This window comes from Nilaparvata lugens, chromosome 3, assembly GCF_014356525.2.
Source record: "Nilaparvata lugens isolate BPH chromosome 3, ASM1435652v1, whole genome shotgun sequence".
NCBI classification, from domain to species: domain Eukaryota; kingdom Metazoa; phylum Arthropoda; class Insecta; order Hemiptera; family Delphacidae; genus Nilaparvata; species Nilaparvata lugens.
This window is the reverse complement of record NC_052506.1, coordinates 18,008,434-18,027,389: the sequence shown is the minus strand read 5'-3', so window position 1 is coordinate 18,027,389 and position 18,956 is coordinate 18,008,434. Positions and strand designations below refer to the sequence as shown.

Below are 18,956 nucleotides of genomic sequence, written 5' to 3'. Positions count from 1 at the left end.
CTTACTAGCTCAATTTCTAACGTGAAGAATAATTGATAGTGTAATATCGTAATGATAAAAATAGTTCATGTGAATGAAATGGCAGGACATAAGAGGAATGAGTGAACTCACTCATTCAAAATTCTTGATTATTGAAATATTTTTCTTGTTTCTTCTTAATATGATGATGAAAGCAACTTTTCTAGAACACATTTTCCCACCGTCCGTGAGCGTCAAATTTAGCAAGGTTATTGTGACTCACTTTCAAAGATAAAATAAAAAATTATGTCTTGTGAAAATGATTTATTTGAAAACAACATTAGTTATAATTCCTTACAAAGCTTCAAATCTAATTTATCTTTTGTTGACCGTTGAACGTTGGTCTTTTGAGTCGTTCTCCTCTACTTGTTGCTATACATACATTTCATAATCTAAGATTTGAAAAATTGTGTCTTTATAAAACTATAAATTAACTGTAAAATTATAATACTGTTGAAAAGAATCAGTTGGAAAATATCACAATATCAAACACTTATATCATCACTAAATGAGTCCAATAATATAGAAAAAACTATATACAACTAGCTATATAAGACACGTTATGATAGAAAAATTAATATTCACAATCATATTGTGAGATAAGTTTGAGATTTTGTATAAATTAATGTAAATATCTACACAAATATCTGGAAACATACAGTTCAGAGACTTCATCGATCTAAATGTGATGAGAGAATTTCTTATTCAAAAGAACAAAGAAGATAGAAAAATCCGTAATTAAAATAAAATAGACAGTGCAATTTTTGAAACAAGATAAGTACATGACAATATTATTTGATCCGCAGAATATTAATCGAAGATTTTACTACTAATATTAATTGATATTCAAAAATATAAGTTTTCAATAAAAGATTAACAATATACAATTTTTTATCTCATGAATTGAAAGATATATTGCTCAAAAACAGGAAACTAATTGATTTGAAGAGTGGGATGACCTGCTCCACACACTTCCAACCAATTCTTCCCAGCTTAAACTAGAAGTGAAAGATCATTAATTTTAAACAACTACCCTGAGCGTTCCTGCGCTCAGGTATGGAATAAAAATCCATTGATATCAGAACGGATAATACAATATGCTATGACACTTTATACTACCTTAACATTAGCTATTGATACACAGTCATTCATCACAAATATAAAAACATACCAAAATAATATATCTATTAGAATTCAGCTAATCCAATAAATTACATGCTCTTTACTTCTGTAAACATTTTGAAACGTTTCAAGAAAGACGATGAATTGCTGGGTTTCAATTGACATGAATATGTCATACAACTCATAGGCCTATATTATGTTTGCTCATATTATTTCAACGTTTGTTATGTGTTATCTATCGAATGATTTTGATTGGGGCACCCTTCAGTCTGCTAGTGCTGCCTGGTCGTGGGTTTGAATCCCGCCGGAAGGCATGGACGTTTGATCATAGCATCAAATCATCCACAAACTTTCTATTACCCACGCACAAACTAAAAGCTTATGTGGGCATCATCCACAATAAAAAATTTAAAAAGTTAATATTCAAAAGTTTGAGAATTGTACTCAAACTACCTATTCTCACACTTATTAAAATGAGCATTTCCTCTATAGAAAACTGGAATGTGAAAAATTTGGCGACACAGCCTTCAATGATTTCGATGTTTTGGTGAGCCACCGTAGAATAGTCAGTCGATTACTAGATAAGTATACCTCTTGTATGGCTTAAAATTTTGATAAGCTATCAATAAGCCGTTTACCATTCCACTTGGCATTTATTTTAATCATAGCTCACCTAAACTTGTGGATTTAATATCAAATACATAAAAAATCATTATGTAAGTTGTTCGAACAAGTGAATATCACTTAGGAGGGGAATATAACCAGGTAGCCTTAACCACTAGCAAAGGTCAAAGTTCATGCTTTTTGAATAAATAAATATGGAGTGACCTGGCTGGCTCAGGTTTGGTGTCAATAGCACTCAGGTCACACCTGATACATCTCATATCGTTGTATGACACACTACATTTCTGTCAACATTCTTCAACAATTATTATTATTTCACACAAAACTCTAATGGTCCAATTTATTGCAAAATGTTACTACAATAGTCTAAACCCTAATAATTCTAATAAAGCACATACTCATATTACCAAAGTGAATAATTGTAAATCACATCGATAGTAATGTAATAGCATTACATTATAATAAGTACATTGTATCAATGTGATAGCAATGTAGTAATGGATTTGTTCGTCAATGTAATGTTTACCATTGACACTGCCGCCTCCACAAGTTCAGATGGACTGTTTGAAAGTTACTATGAAATAATTTATTGTAAATTAAATTAGTACATTGTATCAATGTGATATCAATGCAGTAATGGATTTGTTCGTCAATGCAATGTTTACCATTGATTCCGCACTGCCGCCTCCACAAGTTCAGCTGGACTGTTTGCTAGTTACTGTACAATTCTTGTCCAAACTGCTCATGTAGGAGGGTAATGTGGGCACAGTCTGTGACGTGGAGGTTTGTGTTTGATTCTGCATGTGCGCCACAGAGTGCAGCTGCGACTTCAGCTGGGAATGCAACTGTGACTGCAGTTGAGACTGCAGATGCGAGTGCAGCTGGGATTGGAGCTGGGAAGAGACCTGCAGCGAGTGATGTTTTGATGTGTTGGTGTGGATGGGGAACGATACGGAGGTTGACGTGCCACTGTCCTCAGTCTTCGAGATTTTGGCGGGAGACGGTGACGATTTGAGGATACTCTTCGTACTGTGATTTGACACCGGCTGCGGTGCTGGGAAGATCGACGACAAGCTCATCAATGAGGCAGGGGACGGAAACTTGCCACTGCCAAACAAGGCATTGGCCAGTTCGGCCCCCAGCAGGGACCCCCCTGCACTCTTGCTGGTGCTGGGGATGTTGATGGGCAGCGAGGATGGCACCAGGAAGGAGTGGGAGGGGAGGGAGAGCGGGTGCGGGGGAGGGGTGGTGATCTTGGGCGGTGTGGAGACTCCTGTGCTGCCCGCACACAGCAGCTCGCTCAGGTAGTTCCACAGACTGCCGTCTGCCTGGTCTCGGGGCATTTTCGAGTTCAGTGTCGTCTGCAAAACGATTGTTGTATTGAATTATTCATGCTCAGTAAACTATCAATGTGGTAGAATATCTTCAATATCTGATTATATTTACTGTATTAATTGGTGTCTTGTTCAAAGGCAGAATAATAGTTATTTGTATATCGAGAATGAAAAGTACCACTTTTTCTCCCTGAGGGGAAAAGTTTGAAGCCCAGGCTAAGCCAAGGGCAACAATTTCCCTGAGGGAGAAAAAGCATTTTTCACTCGTGATGTACACAACATTTTTCTCCCACCTACATTTTTTATAGAATATGCAAATCAAATAATTTTAATAACTCACGTTATTGGTGACAATGTTTTCTTTTACAACATAACCTAAAATCTAAAACCTAAAAACCGGTCGTCTGGTTGGCACTGCCGATTGCGCTATCTATCGGCAAAAGTTGTAACAATTATCAGCTAGCCGACTATCAACAATGGCTGACTCCAGTTCGCGCATTTCAGATTGAATCGCAGATGAAAAATATTAAATATGTAATATCATACAAACATAATTATATTTCATGGGTTGATAAAATTTCTGGTTAAGGTATTGAATTCAGTTGACTCAATGACATACAACTCTATTATGTTTCCTCATCTGATCTTAGACCTTCTAACCTATTTCAAATGTAAGTTTAAGTTTTCAAAATAGAGATGCTTCCCAAGTTATTTAAATGGAGTTACTTTTACGCCCTAGGGAGTTTTTCTGTTTTTTCGTCCCGGGAGCGAAAAAGTGACACTCAAGTATTATGTTCGAGGGGGTAAAGTAAGCAATTTAGACAGTATGTGGAGGAAAAGTTCATTATCATTCTCATATAAGTCTGCAAGCAATAAGTAACAAGATAGAAAGTGCCTTTAATGAAAAAGGTGAATTACCACATTTTATCTAAAAATGGTTAATCAAATTGGATCAATTTATTGTCTTTGAATTACCATACTATCTCATCATTACCACTGCTGTATGTAACAATTACTACAGTCCATGCAAACCTGAGTTTGCAGCACGGGGCTTTATGACCAATGTTATTTCAATACAACAATAGAAGCAAGAGTTTGCAGCACAGGGTTTTATGGTCAATGTTACAAACTCTTTGGACTCTATAGTGGGATGCTACACGATAGTTTAAGGAATATAATCCAAGTATGAAAAATACTTTTTTCCACATTATGCATGATTTTTCATGTTTAATGTTGTTTCAAAACAACGATAGGAGCACAATGTTGCCGTTTTTAAGCTGATTCCACCAAAAAGACCTGCGCTCTCTTTTTTGCGATTTCTCTCATACAATTAGCTCCTCATAGGCTCTCTGGATTCGGTGAAATCTGGCAGCACTGCACTACATAAGATCAATGCTGCAATCTAAGATTCATACAGACTAAAGTAATAATAAACTCTAATAAACGGAGTAATTAAATACCTTATTTTATTTCAACTTTTAAAATTCTAAATTCTTGAAGAATTCATTTTTTAGCCAGGAATATTGTGTTGAAATGTGAAAAGTAAATCAAATGCAATACAAAATATTTCCATAAAATAGAATATTTCTACAGGTTTGCTGATTAGTAATAGACAGCTCTCAATTTTTAGTTTCCCTTTCACTTAATTAATTTTCCCTTGAATCAAATGATATGTTCTACTTATCAAAGCTATACATTTTCAATTGATCCTCTTACCTTCAGTTTCTCTAAAAATGACACGCCATTTTTAAATTTCTCAGAGAAATTCACAAAGTCCTGATCCACTTTGTAGAATTCGGCACACTTTTTCTGAAAAAAAAGAAAAGATTTCGACTATAAATTGAATTGTATTGATGCACAACATATTTGAATATTGAATATTAAATCTTTGAAATTATACAAAAAACAATATGGATATGGAATACTTGGATCTACTCTATTCTGTTTGAACCAGATTATTTGGTGTGTATTTTGCTAATCAGATAATCGTTCAAAGTATTTTGATTTTATTGAATCGCATTACACAGTTTGTTAACAATATTTTATAGAATACTACTTCGATCTGATTATGTATTTATAAAAAAACTCTGCTTCGGTCGGATTTATATCACGTACAAAGAATGCATGAATCTGCTTATTTTGCAATTTATACCAACAGTTCGAATCAAGTTTGTGTTATATTTCTGAATTAACAATTTGAAAATAGAATCTTCACTCTAAAACTAAAATTGTTTGAACCGTACGAAATAATACAGAGCTTTCAATAACTAAAAATTGATGATGCTGTTTTGGAAGTGTATTTCTCTTGTCCCATGTATTTTTACACGCCCAATTACATTGAATGCATTGGTGAAGATTATAAGTGGATAGTTTAATCGAACCTATTGTCTTTAAAGAAGATCCAGATTTAGGCTGTTGAACACTTTTCGAAGAAATTTCCTCCAATACAGTTCAATTCATTACATTAATAGGCCTATATTATTGACCATATATGATGAAAAGGTTGGAAATTTGTATTTTTATAGCAAACACTCACCATTTCTGTTAGAGCGTCTTTTGAAAGATACTGGTCTTGAAGGACACTGTAGGACATCATCATTGGCTTGCCATACTCATTAGGCTTGTTCTCAGGAGGAGGAATCACCCAATAGCAGGTCATCACCGACTCCAGTGACGTGTTTTCTTTGTGGTAAGGCGCTAAAAAAACAAAGAATTATAAAAAATATCACAGTAGATTATTAGTGTCAAAGCACTAATATTGAGAAAAACTTTTGCGATCGTCATCTGTGGTATTAATATTGTATGTCTTGAGAATGTTAATTTAAACAAGAATTATTTCACATGTGAGCATTCTCATTAATATAGAGAATTCAACAGCTTTCCCAGACAAAACTCCTAGTAGAATAATGTGACTGGTTAATTATTATTAAAACAAAAGATATAAAATATAAATCATCAAAAGATATACGTATTTAAAGAATACATCAGTTTGTTAAATTCGAGAGCAGGAATCCTTTAAAGTATGTTAAGGCTGTGCGTGCAGCTAAAAAACTTTTTACTGATGATATTTTTCAGTTTCTCAATTTGGATATTTTCAAGGTATCAAAATAAAAAAAACTCTCAGGACATTTTTTCCGGATTGTTACTTTTTGAGATATGAGCGCCTAAAGTTCAACGTTTTGAAATTTTGAGGATAGTTATATTCTTCATGATATTTTTGATTGGATAAGAAATGAGTCTTCGAAATATTAATTTTTGAGAAAGTTTTTCCATTTTCTGAAGATAAATTGAGTTGTTATTTTTAGTAATAATTGTAGGCTGTAAAAATCATATTGTTGACATTATTGATATTCTAGTGAATCGGTCATCATAACTGAAACATATTTGAATTCTCTTCCCATTTCTAAACAACAAATTCGTAAATCGACCATGATATTGAACGATTTACTTCAAGGCGATAAAATAAACTTAGTTTGGATTGAAAGATAGTATGAATATCTTATATCATTGTACTGTTTTTTATATGAATGAATGAATGAATCTCACATAAAGAAAGAAATCAAAAAGTGCGAGTATACTAAAAAAGTAGTCCTACTTACAGCAGATGAAGCCAACGCAAGGCGTGTAGCTGGCATCGTTGTTGCCCTTCATTTTGATTTCGTACTCTAGTTGGGAGTCGATGTCGCGGATGGTGGGGGTGGCGGGGGCGTACGGGTGGGAGTGGTACCAGCCGACCAGAGTGAGTCGCCGCTGCTCCAGTGCCTTGCAGATCTCGGCCTCCATCATGGGCGCCGACTCCTTGTCTCCCAGCCGACAGCGGCACGGGAACGCGTGTGTGATCGCTAGGTCTGCAAACCGAATCAAAACTTGTGTTTTAAAACTAAATTAAATGTTGGGTATTCGAAAAATAAAGGAAACTAGCAATTGGGTGTCATTCATATTATGTGCGATATCGGAAATGTGCGAAAATTAGATGATCGGGAGAATCTCAGATGTGCGAAATTTCAGTTTGTCTGGATCCCGTAGCTTTTTGGATACAGTATCATATTATATTCATATGATACCGTATCATATTCTGGATTAATACTGTATCCTGAACAATAAATTTCAAATAATATCAACATATTGCCATAAGCCAGAACCTAAAGGTGCGTACAGACTTTCGCTCTGCTCCGCAACCGAACGTCACTCGAGCAGATCGATTGATGATCGACCGGGGAGCAAGAGTGGAACGCGAGAAGAGCTAACATCTCCCGTAACGTTCATGATCGGTGCGACTGCAGAGCGGGGGCGGAGCGACTGCGGAGCGATGGAGGAACGAGGGCGGAGCGTGCGCGGAGCGGGTTGGAGGCGCGTATATCTGTACGCAGCTTAAGGCTCAACTCATACTTACGCGACTCAAGTCGAGAAGAGACTGTGTTTTCAAATGGTGACACTCAGACCAGTCGATTCTAGTCTCCGCGACCTCAAGACTGTGAGACTGAGTCGAGCGTCGACTTGAGTTGCATAGTACCAAGCATTTTCAATGAAAGTGATGTTTTAACATTTTAGATAAGACAGTAATAAGAATAAGATAAGACAATATATTCATAATAATTATTATAAAATTTGTTATATGCGCAGAAGTGACGAATAGTATCTCATATTTTTAATAATGTAAGGTCAGAAATGGAGTAGCATGAAACTGAAGAAGTGAAAATGAGCAAGAAAGTCGTAAGGTCGAGAGACTGGAGTATCCTCGACTGGAGTCGTACGATTTGAGTCGAGGTGAATTAAGCCTCACCTTTTCCTTTTACCTTTCAAACCTAATTAAACAGAGCCTAATTAGGACTCTCTGTATATCAGCCTGCAAAGTGAACACTATGATGTAAGAATGTACAAACATGTCCCACTTGCTTCAGTGTGTCTGGAATAAGCACTCACAGATCTGAGGCACTCCCTAGTAATTCTATAGGAACTATCAAGTAGCTCTGTAGAAATAAAAAAGATAATTGAAACACAAACTACTGATAATTGTACAGATTAAATGCTCATAGAGAAAAATACAGAGAAAAGTGACAAGTACAAAGGGAAGAAAATGTTAGTAAACAGCATAAAAAAGTATAGACGGAAATCCATCTCTAAAACTATGCGTCTTATGGACATGGTACAAAAAAATTAAAGCTCACAATTTACTAGAAGTTTATCTGAAATATTTCAAGGCGATTTCGAATAAGCCTTAGAAAAAAGAGTTCATTGAAGACTTCAAACCTCCGAAGATCATGAATATGTTCAGGTAGAAACAAAATCTAAGTGATGATTTTCAAATTAATATTATGATAAATATGAACTTTTGAGCTAATGAAATTTTATTGACCATAGAGTTTAATTGAAACACTTGCTTGAAATAATGCTTGAATAATTGATTACTGAGGATCAAGATTCAACTGATAATAAAGGACAAAAGTAGTATGATGTACGAACAACTGATTCCAATAGTGACAAATTTCTAATCTGTCAATAATGTTCTGATAGATATAAATTCATTCATCCAATAAATAAGAAAATAATACTGACTGTGTCCATTGACGTCCCAGTAGCCAGCTAGATAACCCACCACTTCCGATGTGGTTAGATGACAATGCAAGTCCATGACAAGGGCGGCATTCGTTGCCAATGACACAAGAAACGGTTGAATTTTCCCAATTGTTGAAAATGGAGTGCTTTCCACCAATAAATTGCCATCACTGAAAAATGTAAATGAAAAACATAAAATACAAAAATGAGCAGAAAACAAGAATAGTTTGAAAATATGTTTTTTATGTTCTTATTTACTGGTATGGAAAGCATAGATGTTCTACGTGAAACTTTTTATTTTTTTAAAGTAGTTCATGCTTTTCTAATACCAAAAATTATGAACTCGCCAGAGATGAAATATTATGAGATTCACTTTGAACTATAGTATCAGCATCGTTTGGATGGGAAGCATTGATGCCAAGTATAAATAATGTTGACATTTTGTAAGTGAAGCTCACAATAAAGTGATTTATTTATTTGATGTCATGGCGAAGAATGGTTATTAATATCATAGAGAAAAATAGCGTTAGTAGATATTCCATGGTATAGGGCGATTATGTCGCAACTTTTACTGTTAACTCAAGCCAATTACTGTCGATTTTTACTGTTTTGTGGTCGGGTGAGAGTGCACGAACGGCACAATATGAGAGACTACCTTCACACTCCTTCACGGGATAGAACTATGTGGACTATGGGCTTGAGATAACAGTAAAAGTTGCGACATAAACGCCCTATACCATGGAATATCTTACTTATGCTATTGTTTCTCTATGGTAATATCCACTTAACCACTATGAAGAAGAGAGTTTGCTAATATTATAGTAATTGAGATATTATTCCAACTAAAGTAGGAAATTCAATATCAATAGTTGAAGTGAAATGCAAATAGAACTGAAAATTCACTGGAGAAGAGATGAAGAGTTAAGATACTGTAATAACGATTTTATGTCTATGAATGATTTACTGTGAAATTTGATATAAAAAGGGAGATTGAAATACTGGAAGGAATTTTTCCTATATAAATTTTATTCTGTGTATTACTGTGTGTGTCAATGTTGTAATGGAATATTACGGATAAAAAATATTATCATTATTATTAATTTGTGAATACTTACTGTAAACTCGACCTATTTCCAAGAACACTATGTTTGACAACAATTCGAGGCACGGGAGCAGGAGGAGGAATGTCTTTTATCTCTTTCAAGAGATATGGTGCTGGCGCTTTCATTTCAATTTCTTCTTCTAAAAATATAAAATTCATTTTTTAATTCAATTAATTCCAGTATACATACATAACACACTCGATATAAGACAGAGGAGAATTCCAGAAGCAAAACCAATATTATCATAATAACAACGGTATGTAAAGGATTACTAAAAACAAGAATACTAGAAAAACGAAATGAAAATGAAGGAAAAATATGACATACAATGAGATTTGAGTTCTTAGATACACCTGATTATAATACAGCGAATTAAAAGTCACAGTTGAATTTTGCGCCATGAGTCTTTTGTTTGTAAAAATGAAAATACACATTTGACCCCCCTACTACATAGGCTATTTTTACAAAATTCAACTCTTTTTATGATTTCAAGTGGATTGATTATAAACAAAATTTCACATGTGTTTATTAACTTAGTAAGATAATGCTAATTGAAAAAAAAATCCAATGTATAACATAAATGCCAGCTTACCATCAGTGTTTTCGTTCTCTTTGTTCTGATCAGAGATTTTTTTATTGAAGTATCTAGTCTTGTAAATTTCTAATTTGGTCCCTTTATACCTCACCTGAAAATAAGTGTTCTTGGAATTAGTATTGTATTACATACAATATACTAGTATTAGATACATATTCAAAATAATTAAATTAGCAGGTAACCCGTGCTTCGCACCGGGGAAAAAATTTGGTGTTGTGAAATAATGCGATCTCCTCATGACGATACAATTGAAAAATTGAATAATTATCGAATTATTCAAATTCAAAATTCAATTAATTGTAATTAATAATTTCTTATTTTGTTCAAAATCACGTGGATGAACCTTATAAGAGTTGCAATTTTTCAGCCAAAAAAATAAAAGTTTGATGGGTCTCGAACCCGCAACCTTTGATTCATGAACTAAGCTACGGAGTCACTTTGAGTTTGCCCTGTTTGGTTGGATTGAAATTTGAATGACAAATTAATTTTTTCTATTATTAAATTTGAATTAATTGATTAATAACAATGAAATCAGGGCTTATGACCATCCTCGGTAAATTCAGAATATTTATGTAAAATTGCAAGTTAATCAGTTCAGTAGTCAGACGTGATGATGCGTCATTCATGAATTTCCTATCCCGTAATGTGTAATCATTGGTGTTTCTTTCCATTATTATATTGTAGATTTGTAATATTTATTGAATACTGTGGAAACTTGTTTATAATACAAATAAAATACACAATTTCAAGATCTTCCAGATTGTTATCAATTGTACAAAAAATGCATCGATCCACAGAATGAATGCAGATTTGAAAGAGCCCATCAAAGATTTGATCTTTAAGATAATATTTTAAATTTCAAATAATATTAATATACCTGTATCAAGCTGAACCAATTAGTGAAATTGCTTCTAAAAATAATTGAAAAGTGAACTCACTGATGCCCATCCACAGCCAGATTTCTTTTCGGGGTTTATTATCCGTTTGCAGTGAATCGCCCAGGCGCTGGGCGACGCAAACACTATATCAGTCTCAAGAGATTTTATTTTTCCATCCGGAAGAAGATCACCCATGAATCGCTGACCCTGTAACAGAAAATTTAACAAATAGAAATCAATTCAATCAACTAGTCAATCTGTAAGACAAACCTGTTTTTAGAGTCACAGCTCATAATTTGGTTGTAAAACAAGGATGAGTAGGAGATATTGTCAAATTTAAAAATGGAAAGTAATTATTTTTCGCCACGATATAGTAATATAATTTCACATTTAAATATGAGCGCATTATACTTATTACTAGACAATGCAACTTTAATAAATAAAGTTTCAATAATTGAAGATAATGTTGCGTACGGTACCGTTATTGCGTTGCATTTGAAAGATACTAAAGATAGCTCTTAATTCGAATCAGATGATAATGTTTACCCGGTTTTATTCATCTTTCTCCATATATATTGTTTTGCACATACATATTTTATATATTATACAAAGTTGAAAAATTAGTAACTGTATACCGATAGGCTACTATTTTGTTGGCATTAAGAAAGCTATTTACATAGAAATACTGAATTTCTGTGGAGAAAAGTTGCTTTGTTTCAGAGTAATAATGCAGCATGCAAAAAAAAGATAAAACTTCGCTCCACAAACATGAATGAATAAAGCACACAGCATTTACACGCCTTTTGACTGTTTGATTTATTGGATCAATCGTGAGAATACTAATTTTACAATAGAAGAGAAAATAAATAATAAACTGGAAACACACTACACTCGTATCGATTGGGAATTTTCTAGAAAGGATAACCTTTAGATTGATAGAGTTAGCGCCATTTTTGAATGTAATAAATTAGTAACTTTGAAATGTCATACCAAAGATGTGTAAGGGAATATGCTTACTTTAATAATATTATGACTTAGTGTATATATAGCCAAGTGAAGTGTAGCCTACATAGCAGTATGAGATTCCAATCAAAAAGTACACAGTGTTTATTCAAATATTCTCGAGTTGGAATGGATAAAATTTAAATCTCTTGAATAAAAAACACTTTGTTTCAGGGTAATAGAAGGTGCATTTGAAAAATATATCTCAACTTCAACAGAGTTAACATTATCAAGTTAACTGTGTCGGTGGCAGTGACGTTGTTGTGTTTTTTTTTTATTAAATAATATATAGTGGGCATGGTTGCGATGCAGTCGTCGGAATTTTGTATAACGAAATTACAAATTTATTAGAAAACTTGCAAATTTTGTATAATATTCTTGGTTGATAATGTAATACATTTTTGTAAATTGATTTTCATTCCTATAGCCTAAAAACATTCATGTATGTATTCTTGTGCACTGTATATGACAATAAAGAATTACTGAATTGAAAAAAGTGTCATCAATTAGAAGAAATTTGTTCATTAGTGTCAAGCCTCAAGACTCTCTCTAGTAGGGGAGACACGACTCAAGACTAGATGGAAATATCTATTAATACTATTAATATCTATTCAATACTAAGTAGTATTAACAAGAATCTGGAGGAATTTGAGACAGTTTCAGATTTTAGTAATGACACGAAGCTACATGATTGTAGTGTTTTTCGAGTTTGAAAGGAGTGAAAACGTGATGCAAGCTGACCAAATATTCGATGGACATGGTTCCCTCGCCGGGTTGCAAGATGTCGGCAGCCAGCAGCATTTGCAGCGTGACAACGCGGCCAGTCGTGCAGCCGGGCTTTGGTTTGCTTTCGTCAAAGTCCTGCAAACAACACCAGCCACCACCAACTTACTTTTCTATCTTTGTATAATACACTATTAACAAAGATTAACATTAATACACTTCAAGCTGCTATTTGATTGTGGAATAAAAAAGTAATTTAGTTTGCAGAATTTAAAAATATCAAACTTGAGTTCAACCCCCATGAATGCAAGAAGTTGATACTATCAAAGTAGGATCATATACTGTATTATCATAGCTCAAACAAACATAAAATCTATATCAAGTATATCATTATACAGGGTGTTCACGAGCTCCCTATCAATACTCTAGGGTATTGTTCCTGTGTGAAAAACATATCTAAATATCATATTTAAATTGTCCGGAAGTCTTCAGTTACTCCCACAGCGGCCATTTTGATTTTTTCACTCATTATTTTTTTTCTAAATAATGGTTGAACATACCAAATTGGAACTTTGCACAATTTTTTATAGCACCTAGACAAAGCTACAAAAAAATAATGATAATTTTTCAAATTCATAAAACAAAATGGCGGTTATTTAAAATTTTGTTTCCCAAATAACTTAGAAATCGATGGTTTTACAAAATCTTCACAAGAATAACTTTTTTCAGTAAATTTAATTACCTATAGATTGGTACCAGGTATTTTAAGATTGGACTAATATTAACTGAGATATGGCAGCCTTAGTGATAAGTGACCACTTAAAGTTTGTTGTAGTACAAACCAAGGCATGCTAATAGAGTCGCCTGAATGTTGCAACAATCTCTATTTGCATTGCATGTTAATAGTAAGCGATTTTAGGTCATTTCAAACAAAAAAAAATGACGTTACATAACCCTCTAAAGGTGGGTCACCAACAACTAAAGCTGTCATATCTCAGTTAATATATTGGTCCAATCGTGAGAATACCAATTTTACAATAGAAGAGAAAATAAATAATAAACTGGAAACACACTGCAATCGTATCGATTGGGAATTTTCTAGAAAGGCTAACCGTCAGATTGATAGAATTAGCGCCATTTTTGAAATGTTGTATATCGGAATTACAAATTTAGGTATTACAAAACTTGCAAATTTTGTATAATATTCTTGGTTGATAATGCAATATATTTTTGTAATTTGATTTTTATTCCTATAGCCTAAAACATTTATATATGTATTCTTGTGCACTGTATATGACAATAAAGAATTACTGAATTGAAAAAGTGTCATCAATTAGAAGAAATTTGTTCATTAGTGTCAAGCCTCAAGACTCTCTCTAGTAGGGGAGACACGACTCAAGACTAGATGGAAATATCTATTAATACTATTAATATCTATTCAATACTAAATAGTATTAACAAGAATATCTGGAGGAATTTGAGACAGTTTCAGATTTTAGAAATGACACGAAGCTACATGATTGTAGTGTTTTTCGAGTTTGAAAGGAGTGAAAACGTGATGCAAGCTGACCAAATACTCGATGGACATGGTTCCCTCGCCGGGTTGCAAGATGTCGGCAGCCAGCAGCATTTGCAGCGTGACAACGCGGCCAGTCGTGCAGCCGGGCTTTGGTTTGCTTTCGTCAAAGTCCTGCAAACAACACCAGCCACCACCAACTTACTTTTCTATCTTTGTATATACACTATTAACAATAATGAACATCAATACACTTCAAGCTGCTATGTAATTGTGGAATAAAAAAGTAATATAGTGTGCAGAATATAAAACTTGAGTTCAACACACATGAATGCAAGAAGTTGAGACTATCAAAGTAGGATTATCATAGCTCAAACAAACATAAAATCTATATTAAGTATACCATTATACAGAATGTTTACGAACTGCCTACCATCACTCTAGGGCATTGTTCCTGGGTGAAAAACATATCTAAATATCATATTTGAATTGTCCGGAAGTCTTCAGTTACTCACACAGCGGCCATTTTGATTTTTTCACTCATTATTTTTTTTCTAAATAATGGTTGAACATACCAAATTGGAACTTTGCACAATTTTTTATAACTAGACAAAGCTACAAAAAGGAATAATGATAATTTTTCAAATTCATAAAACAAAATGGCGGTCATTAAAAATTTTGTTTCTCAAATAACTCAGAAACGATGGTTTTACAAAAACTTCACAAGAATAACTTTTTTCAGTAAATTTAATTACCTATAGATTGGTACCAGGTATTTTAAGATTGGACTAATATTAACTGAGATATGGCAGCCTTAGTGATAAGTGACCACTTAAAGTTTGTTGTAGTACAAACCAAGGCATGCTAATAGAGTCGCCTGAATGTTGCAACAATCTCTATTTGCATTGCATGTTAATAGTAAGCGATTTTAGGTCATTTCAAACAAAAAAAATGACGTTACATAACCCTCTAAAGGTGGGTCACCAACAACTAAAGCTGTCATATCTCAGTTAATATATTGGTCCAATCTTAAAAAACCTGGTACCAATCGATAGGTAATTAAATGTACTGAAAAAAGTTATTCTTGTAAAGTTTTTTGAAACCATCGGTTTCTGAGTTATTTGATAAACACAATTTTAAATGACCGCCATTTTGTTTTATGAATTTGAAAAATTATCATAATTTTTGGTAGCTTTGTCTAGTTGTTATAAAAGATTGTGCAAAGTTTCAATTTCGTTTGATCAACCAGTATTTAGAAAAAAAGTAAAATGGCCGCTGTGTGAGTAACTGAAGACTTCCGGACTATTTAAATATAATATTTAGATATGTTTTTCACCCAGGAACAATGCCTCAGAGTATTGGTAGAGAGTTCGTAAACACTCTGTATAACATTACCTAACCCTGGAAAGTTAATCGACTAAATTCAGAGAATGCCCAGGGATAAAGGTTGTTTATTCTTTTTCATAATCTGTCTAATCGATAAATGAGTAATAAATATTTTATTATAAGTTTTGAATTATATCTTAAACCAATTTGATATAATTCTCAGATCGCATAGGTAGGTAATATTGAAATACAAACAGTTAATTTCCATCAGATATAGATGGAAAATCAGCTTGAAGATATTTGCTGTTATAATTTGGAAACATATTCAACGAATTATTTACAATATTAACAAATGAAGAAATTCATATTTGGAGTAACTGAATGGAATAAATGACCATTTGAAAATAGCTTTTGTACAATAGAAGCAAAATGTATAGAAAAAGCAATTTTCAGTGAGCCAAATGTATGGTAAGCTAAATTGGTCACTAGGGTGATCTGCATAGAATAATGAAGAACCTCACTATATTTAGGCCTCACTGAAGGTAATTCTACTACCTACTCTCGTTTTATTGATTTTTTTATTCAAGTTCATTTTATCCTGTGTAATTTTCTATTTTCGTTTTCTTTATAATACTTGTTTCGGAACATTTAGTTTTTTTTTATTTTTTCTTTCTTATTAAGTACTCATACTGTATTTTAAACCAATCTATCTTCAATGAGGTTTGTTTTGGGGCAAAGCTGTTAGCCTCTACATGTTGAGGTTTTCTATTGATGTAATAAATAAATATTTATTAAGTTTTAAAAAACTTGTTATAATTTTACTAAATCATAGTGAGAGTAATTGATATTTATGGACCCGACTGGTTTGGTTTCTCTTTGAAATTTTATTTCACTGTGCCATCTATGATCTGGCACTCTTGAAAAAAATCAATAATTTGATTGCCGATTTCTTGTTAATATCAATAATTGATGCTCAAGAACCAAGTGGCTGTTTTTTGATTGCAAGCATCCTACTATTGACATGTACTATTAGAAAAGCTATGCGACAGTCATAAGTAAGATGTCAATGTACAGTTGTATTGTAAGCAAATAGTACAGATAAAATAAGAAGAATAAGAACCTCTTCAACAAATTCTCCATCCTCTTCATGTTCTTCTTCGGCTTCCTCTTCTCGTTCGCCGTCTGCGGCTGTCCCCGTTCCAGTGATAGTGGCAGTAGCAGACACCGTGCTACTAGTAGTAGTGGTGCTACTTGTGCAAGTAGCACTGGCTGTAGTATTGTTGCCAGTAACCGTAGTAGTAGCGATGGCTGTATTGGGTCCAGTCACTGTGGTAGAACTACTAGCCGTAGAGGTGCTAGTACCTGTACCAGTAATACTGGATGTAGTATTCGTACCAGTAATACTGGCCGTAGTATTTGTGTCAGTAATACTGGTCGCAATATCTTTGTCAGTAATACTGGTCGCAGTATCTGTGCCAGTAATACTGGCCGTAGTATTTGTGCCAGTAATACTGGCCGTAGTATTCGCACCACTTGTTGTACTAGTACCATTAGTCGTAGGAGTCACAGTTGTCGTGCTAGCACTGGTTTCCGTAGTGGTGCCAGTAGAACTGTCCGTAGTTGCCGTACTAATTTCACTGAGTAGCGAAGTCTTGGACACCACCTCTTCATTGTTGGTGGTTGTGCTATTGGAAGTGGTGCTATTTGTGGTGGTGGTGGGGGTATTGGTGCTGGTGGGGGTTGTACCGTCTGCGGTGTCCTTCTCTTGGCCCTCGACACCCTCAGACTCCATGCCACAGCTAGTTGCCTCGCCGCCCTCAACCGCCATCATGCACGCTATTTAGCCACAGTTCTACAGCACAAAGTTTATACATGTCAGAAAATTATCTTAGAAATAAATAGCATTAAGCAAGGTAAGCAAATTATTGTCTAAATAATTGTGCACATTGGGTAACGCTAAATGGACTATCATATGGCGGTAAGACAAACTTATGTTTTCCTGACCAAAAACTACACAACATCTTGAAGAAATTGGAAAAATATAGTTTATATGTAGACATTTGAGACTCATAAGCTTTATATGTGTTGTGCCATAATGTTGTATATTATTATGATTTGCCAAGTTCTTGATTATTTTGATCAAGCTAGCTAAAGTTTTGTTACATTCCTCAATGAACTTTTAATGGCACTAGAAGAGTGACAGTTGAATAACATGAATTAAAAGACTGCAAGTATTAGTTGAATCATGAATAAATATGTATATATTCAAATACAATAAATACAATCCTCAAAAACGTGTTCACAAAGTTTAATAATAATTTCAATCAGGTAGTAAAAGAATTTAAAAAAAGAGACGTTTTGTGAGGTTAGGACAGTGAACAGTAATATGTATCAAAACATCTAGTTAATAAATATAAATAAAAACTGTCTGTCTGGATGAATTATACATTATTGAATATTGCACTGAATATTTTAAAAAGTGATAGTAAAAGGATGCTGTACCTTCGATTATAAGCTGTGTTCCACTTCACCCTTTCAGAGTTCAAAGAGTTGATTCACTTTTTGTGAGAAATTTTAACTTAATCCATGAGTAAAGATGGCTTTTATTTTTTATTAATGAATATTATTTCATATTTTTATCGACTACAGTAGCTTTAAATCTATTAATTCTTTAAATATTGCATGAGTTGACGGTTCAAAAACAAGTAGTAAGGTAAATTGACTACTGATTCCATACATAAGTTTTGAAATAATCATTTAGATTTAAGGGATATTCACAGTTACACACCAAACTATATTTAATTCATGAATAAGTAATAACTTATAAATAAACTCATCAAGGAATAATATATTTAATATCACCCAAAAAGCCACTAGATGACAGTATTATTTCAAAATGCCCAATTCGATTCGATATCGGCGATCGGCGACAAACATCAACATCAACCGATTCAATAAGACTGTAGAGTGCTGAGTGATTGCATTACATTTTCAAAATTTAACTTACTTTTGGATCAAATTATGTTTATGTTGAAATTTTTTAAGGTAATCGTTAAAATGAATCCATTTATTCATCAAGATACTTGAAACTAAAAATGCTAAAACGTAAATATCATCAACAAATTAGTTATTCACAGTACTGAGTACTCTATAGACCTA

The 18,956-nt window shown here is 33.6% G+C and overlaps 1 protein-coding gene across 3 annotated transcripts; it reads right to left on the bottom strand.

Moving 5' to 3' along the window:
- Positions 1-262: 262 nt before the first annotated feature.
- On the bottom strand, positions 263-18,744 carry LOC111047824 (MPN domain-containing protein CG4751). 3 transcript variants are annotated; one of them, XR_005570692.1, is made up of 12 exons: positions 18,300-18,744; positions 16,918-17,649; positions 14,526-14,645; positions 11,291-11,437; positions 10,350-10,443; positions 9,770-9,896; positions 8,655-8,824; positions 6,698-6,946; positions 5,635-5,795; positions 4,815-4,907; positions 2,384-3,125; positions 263-2,244 (listed from the first exon to the last, which is right to left on the bottom strand). XR_005570692.1 is itself a non-coding variant. In XM_039423152.1 (12 exons), exons 2-11 carry the CDS (start codon positions 17,626-17,628, stop codon positions 2,460-2,462), a joined length of 2,538 nt encoding a protein of 845 aa, XP_039279086.1. In that variant the 5' UTR covers positions 17,629-17,649; positions 18,300-18,744; the 3' UTR covers positions 263-2,256; positions 2,423-2,459. The 3 variants fall into 3 exon arrangements, 2 of the variants coding, with proteins under 2 accessions (XP_039279086.1, XP_022189367.2); XM_039423152.1 differs by having other exon boundaries at positions 263-2,256; positions 2,423-3,125; XM_022333675.2 differs by having other exon boundaries at positions 263-3,125.
- Positions 18,745-18,956: the final 212 nt, after the last annotated feature.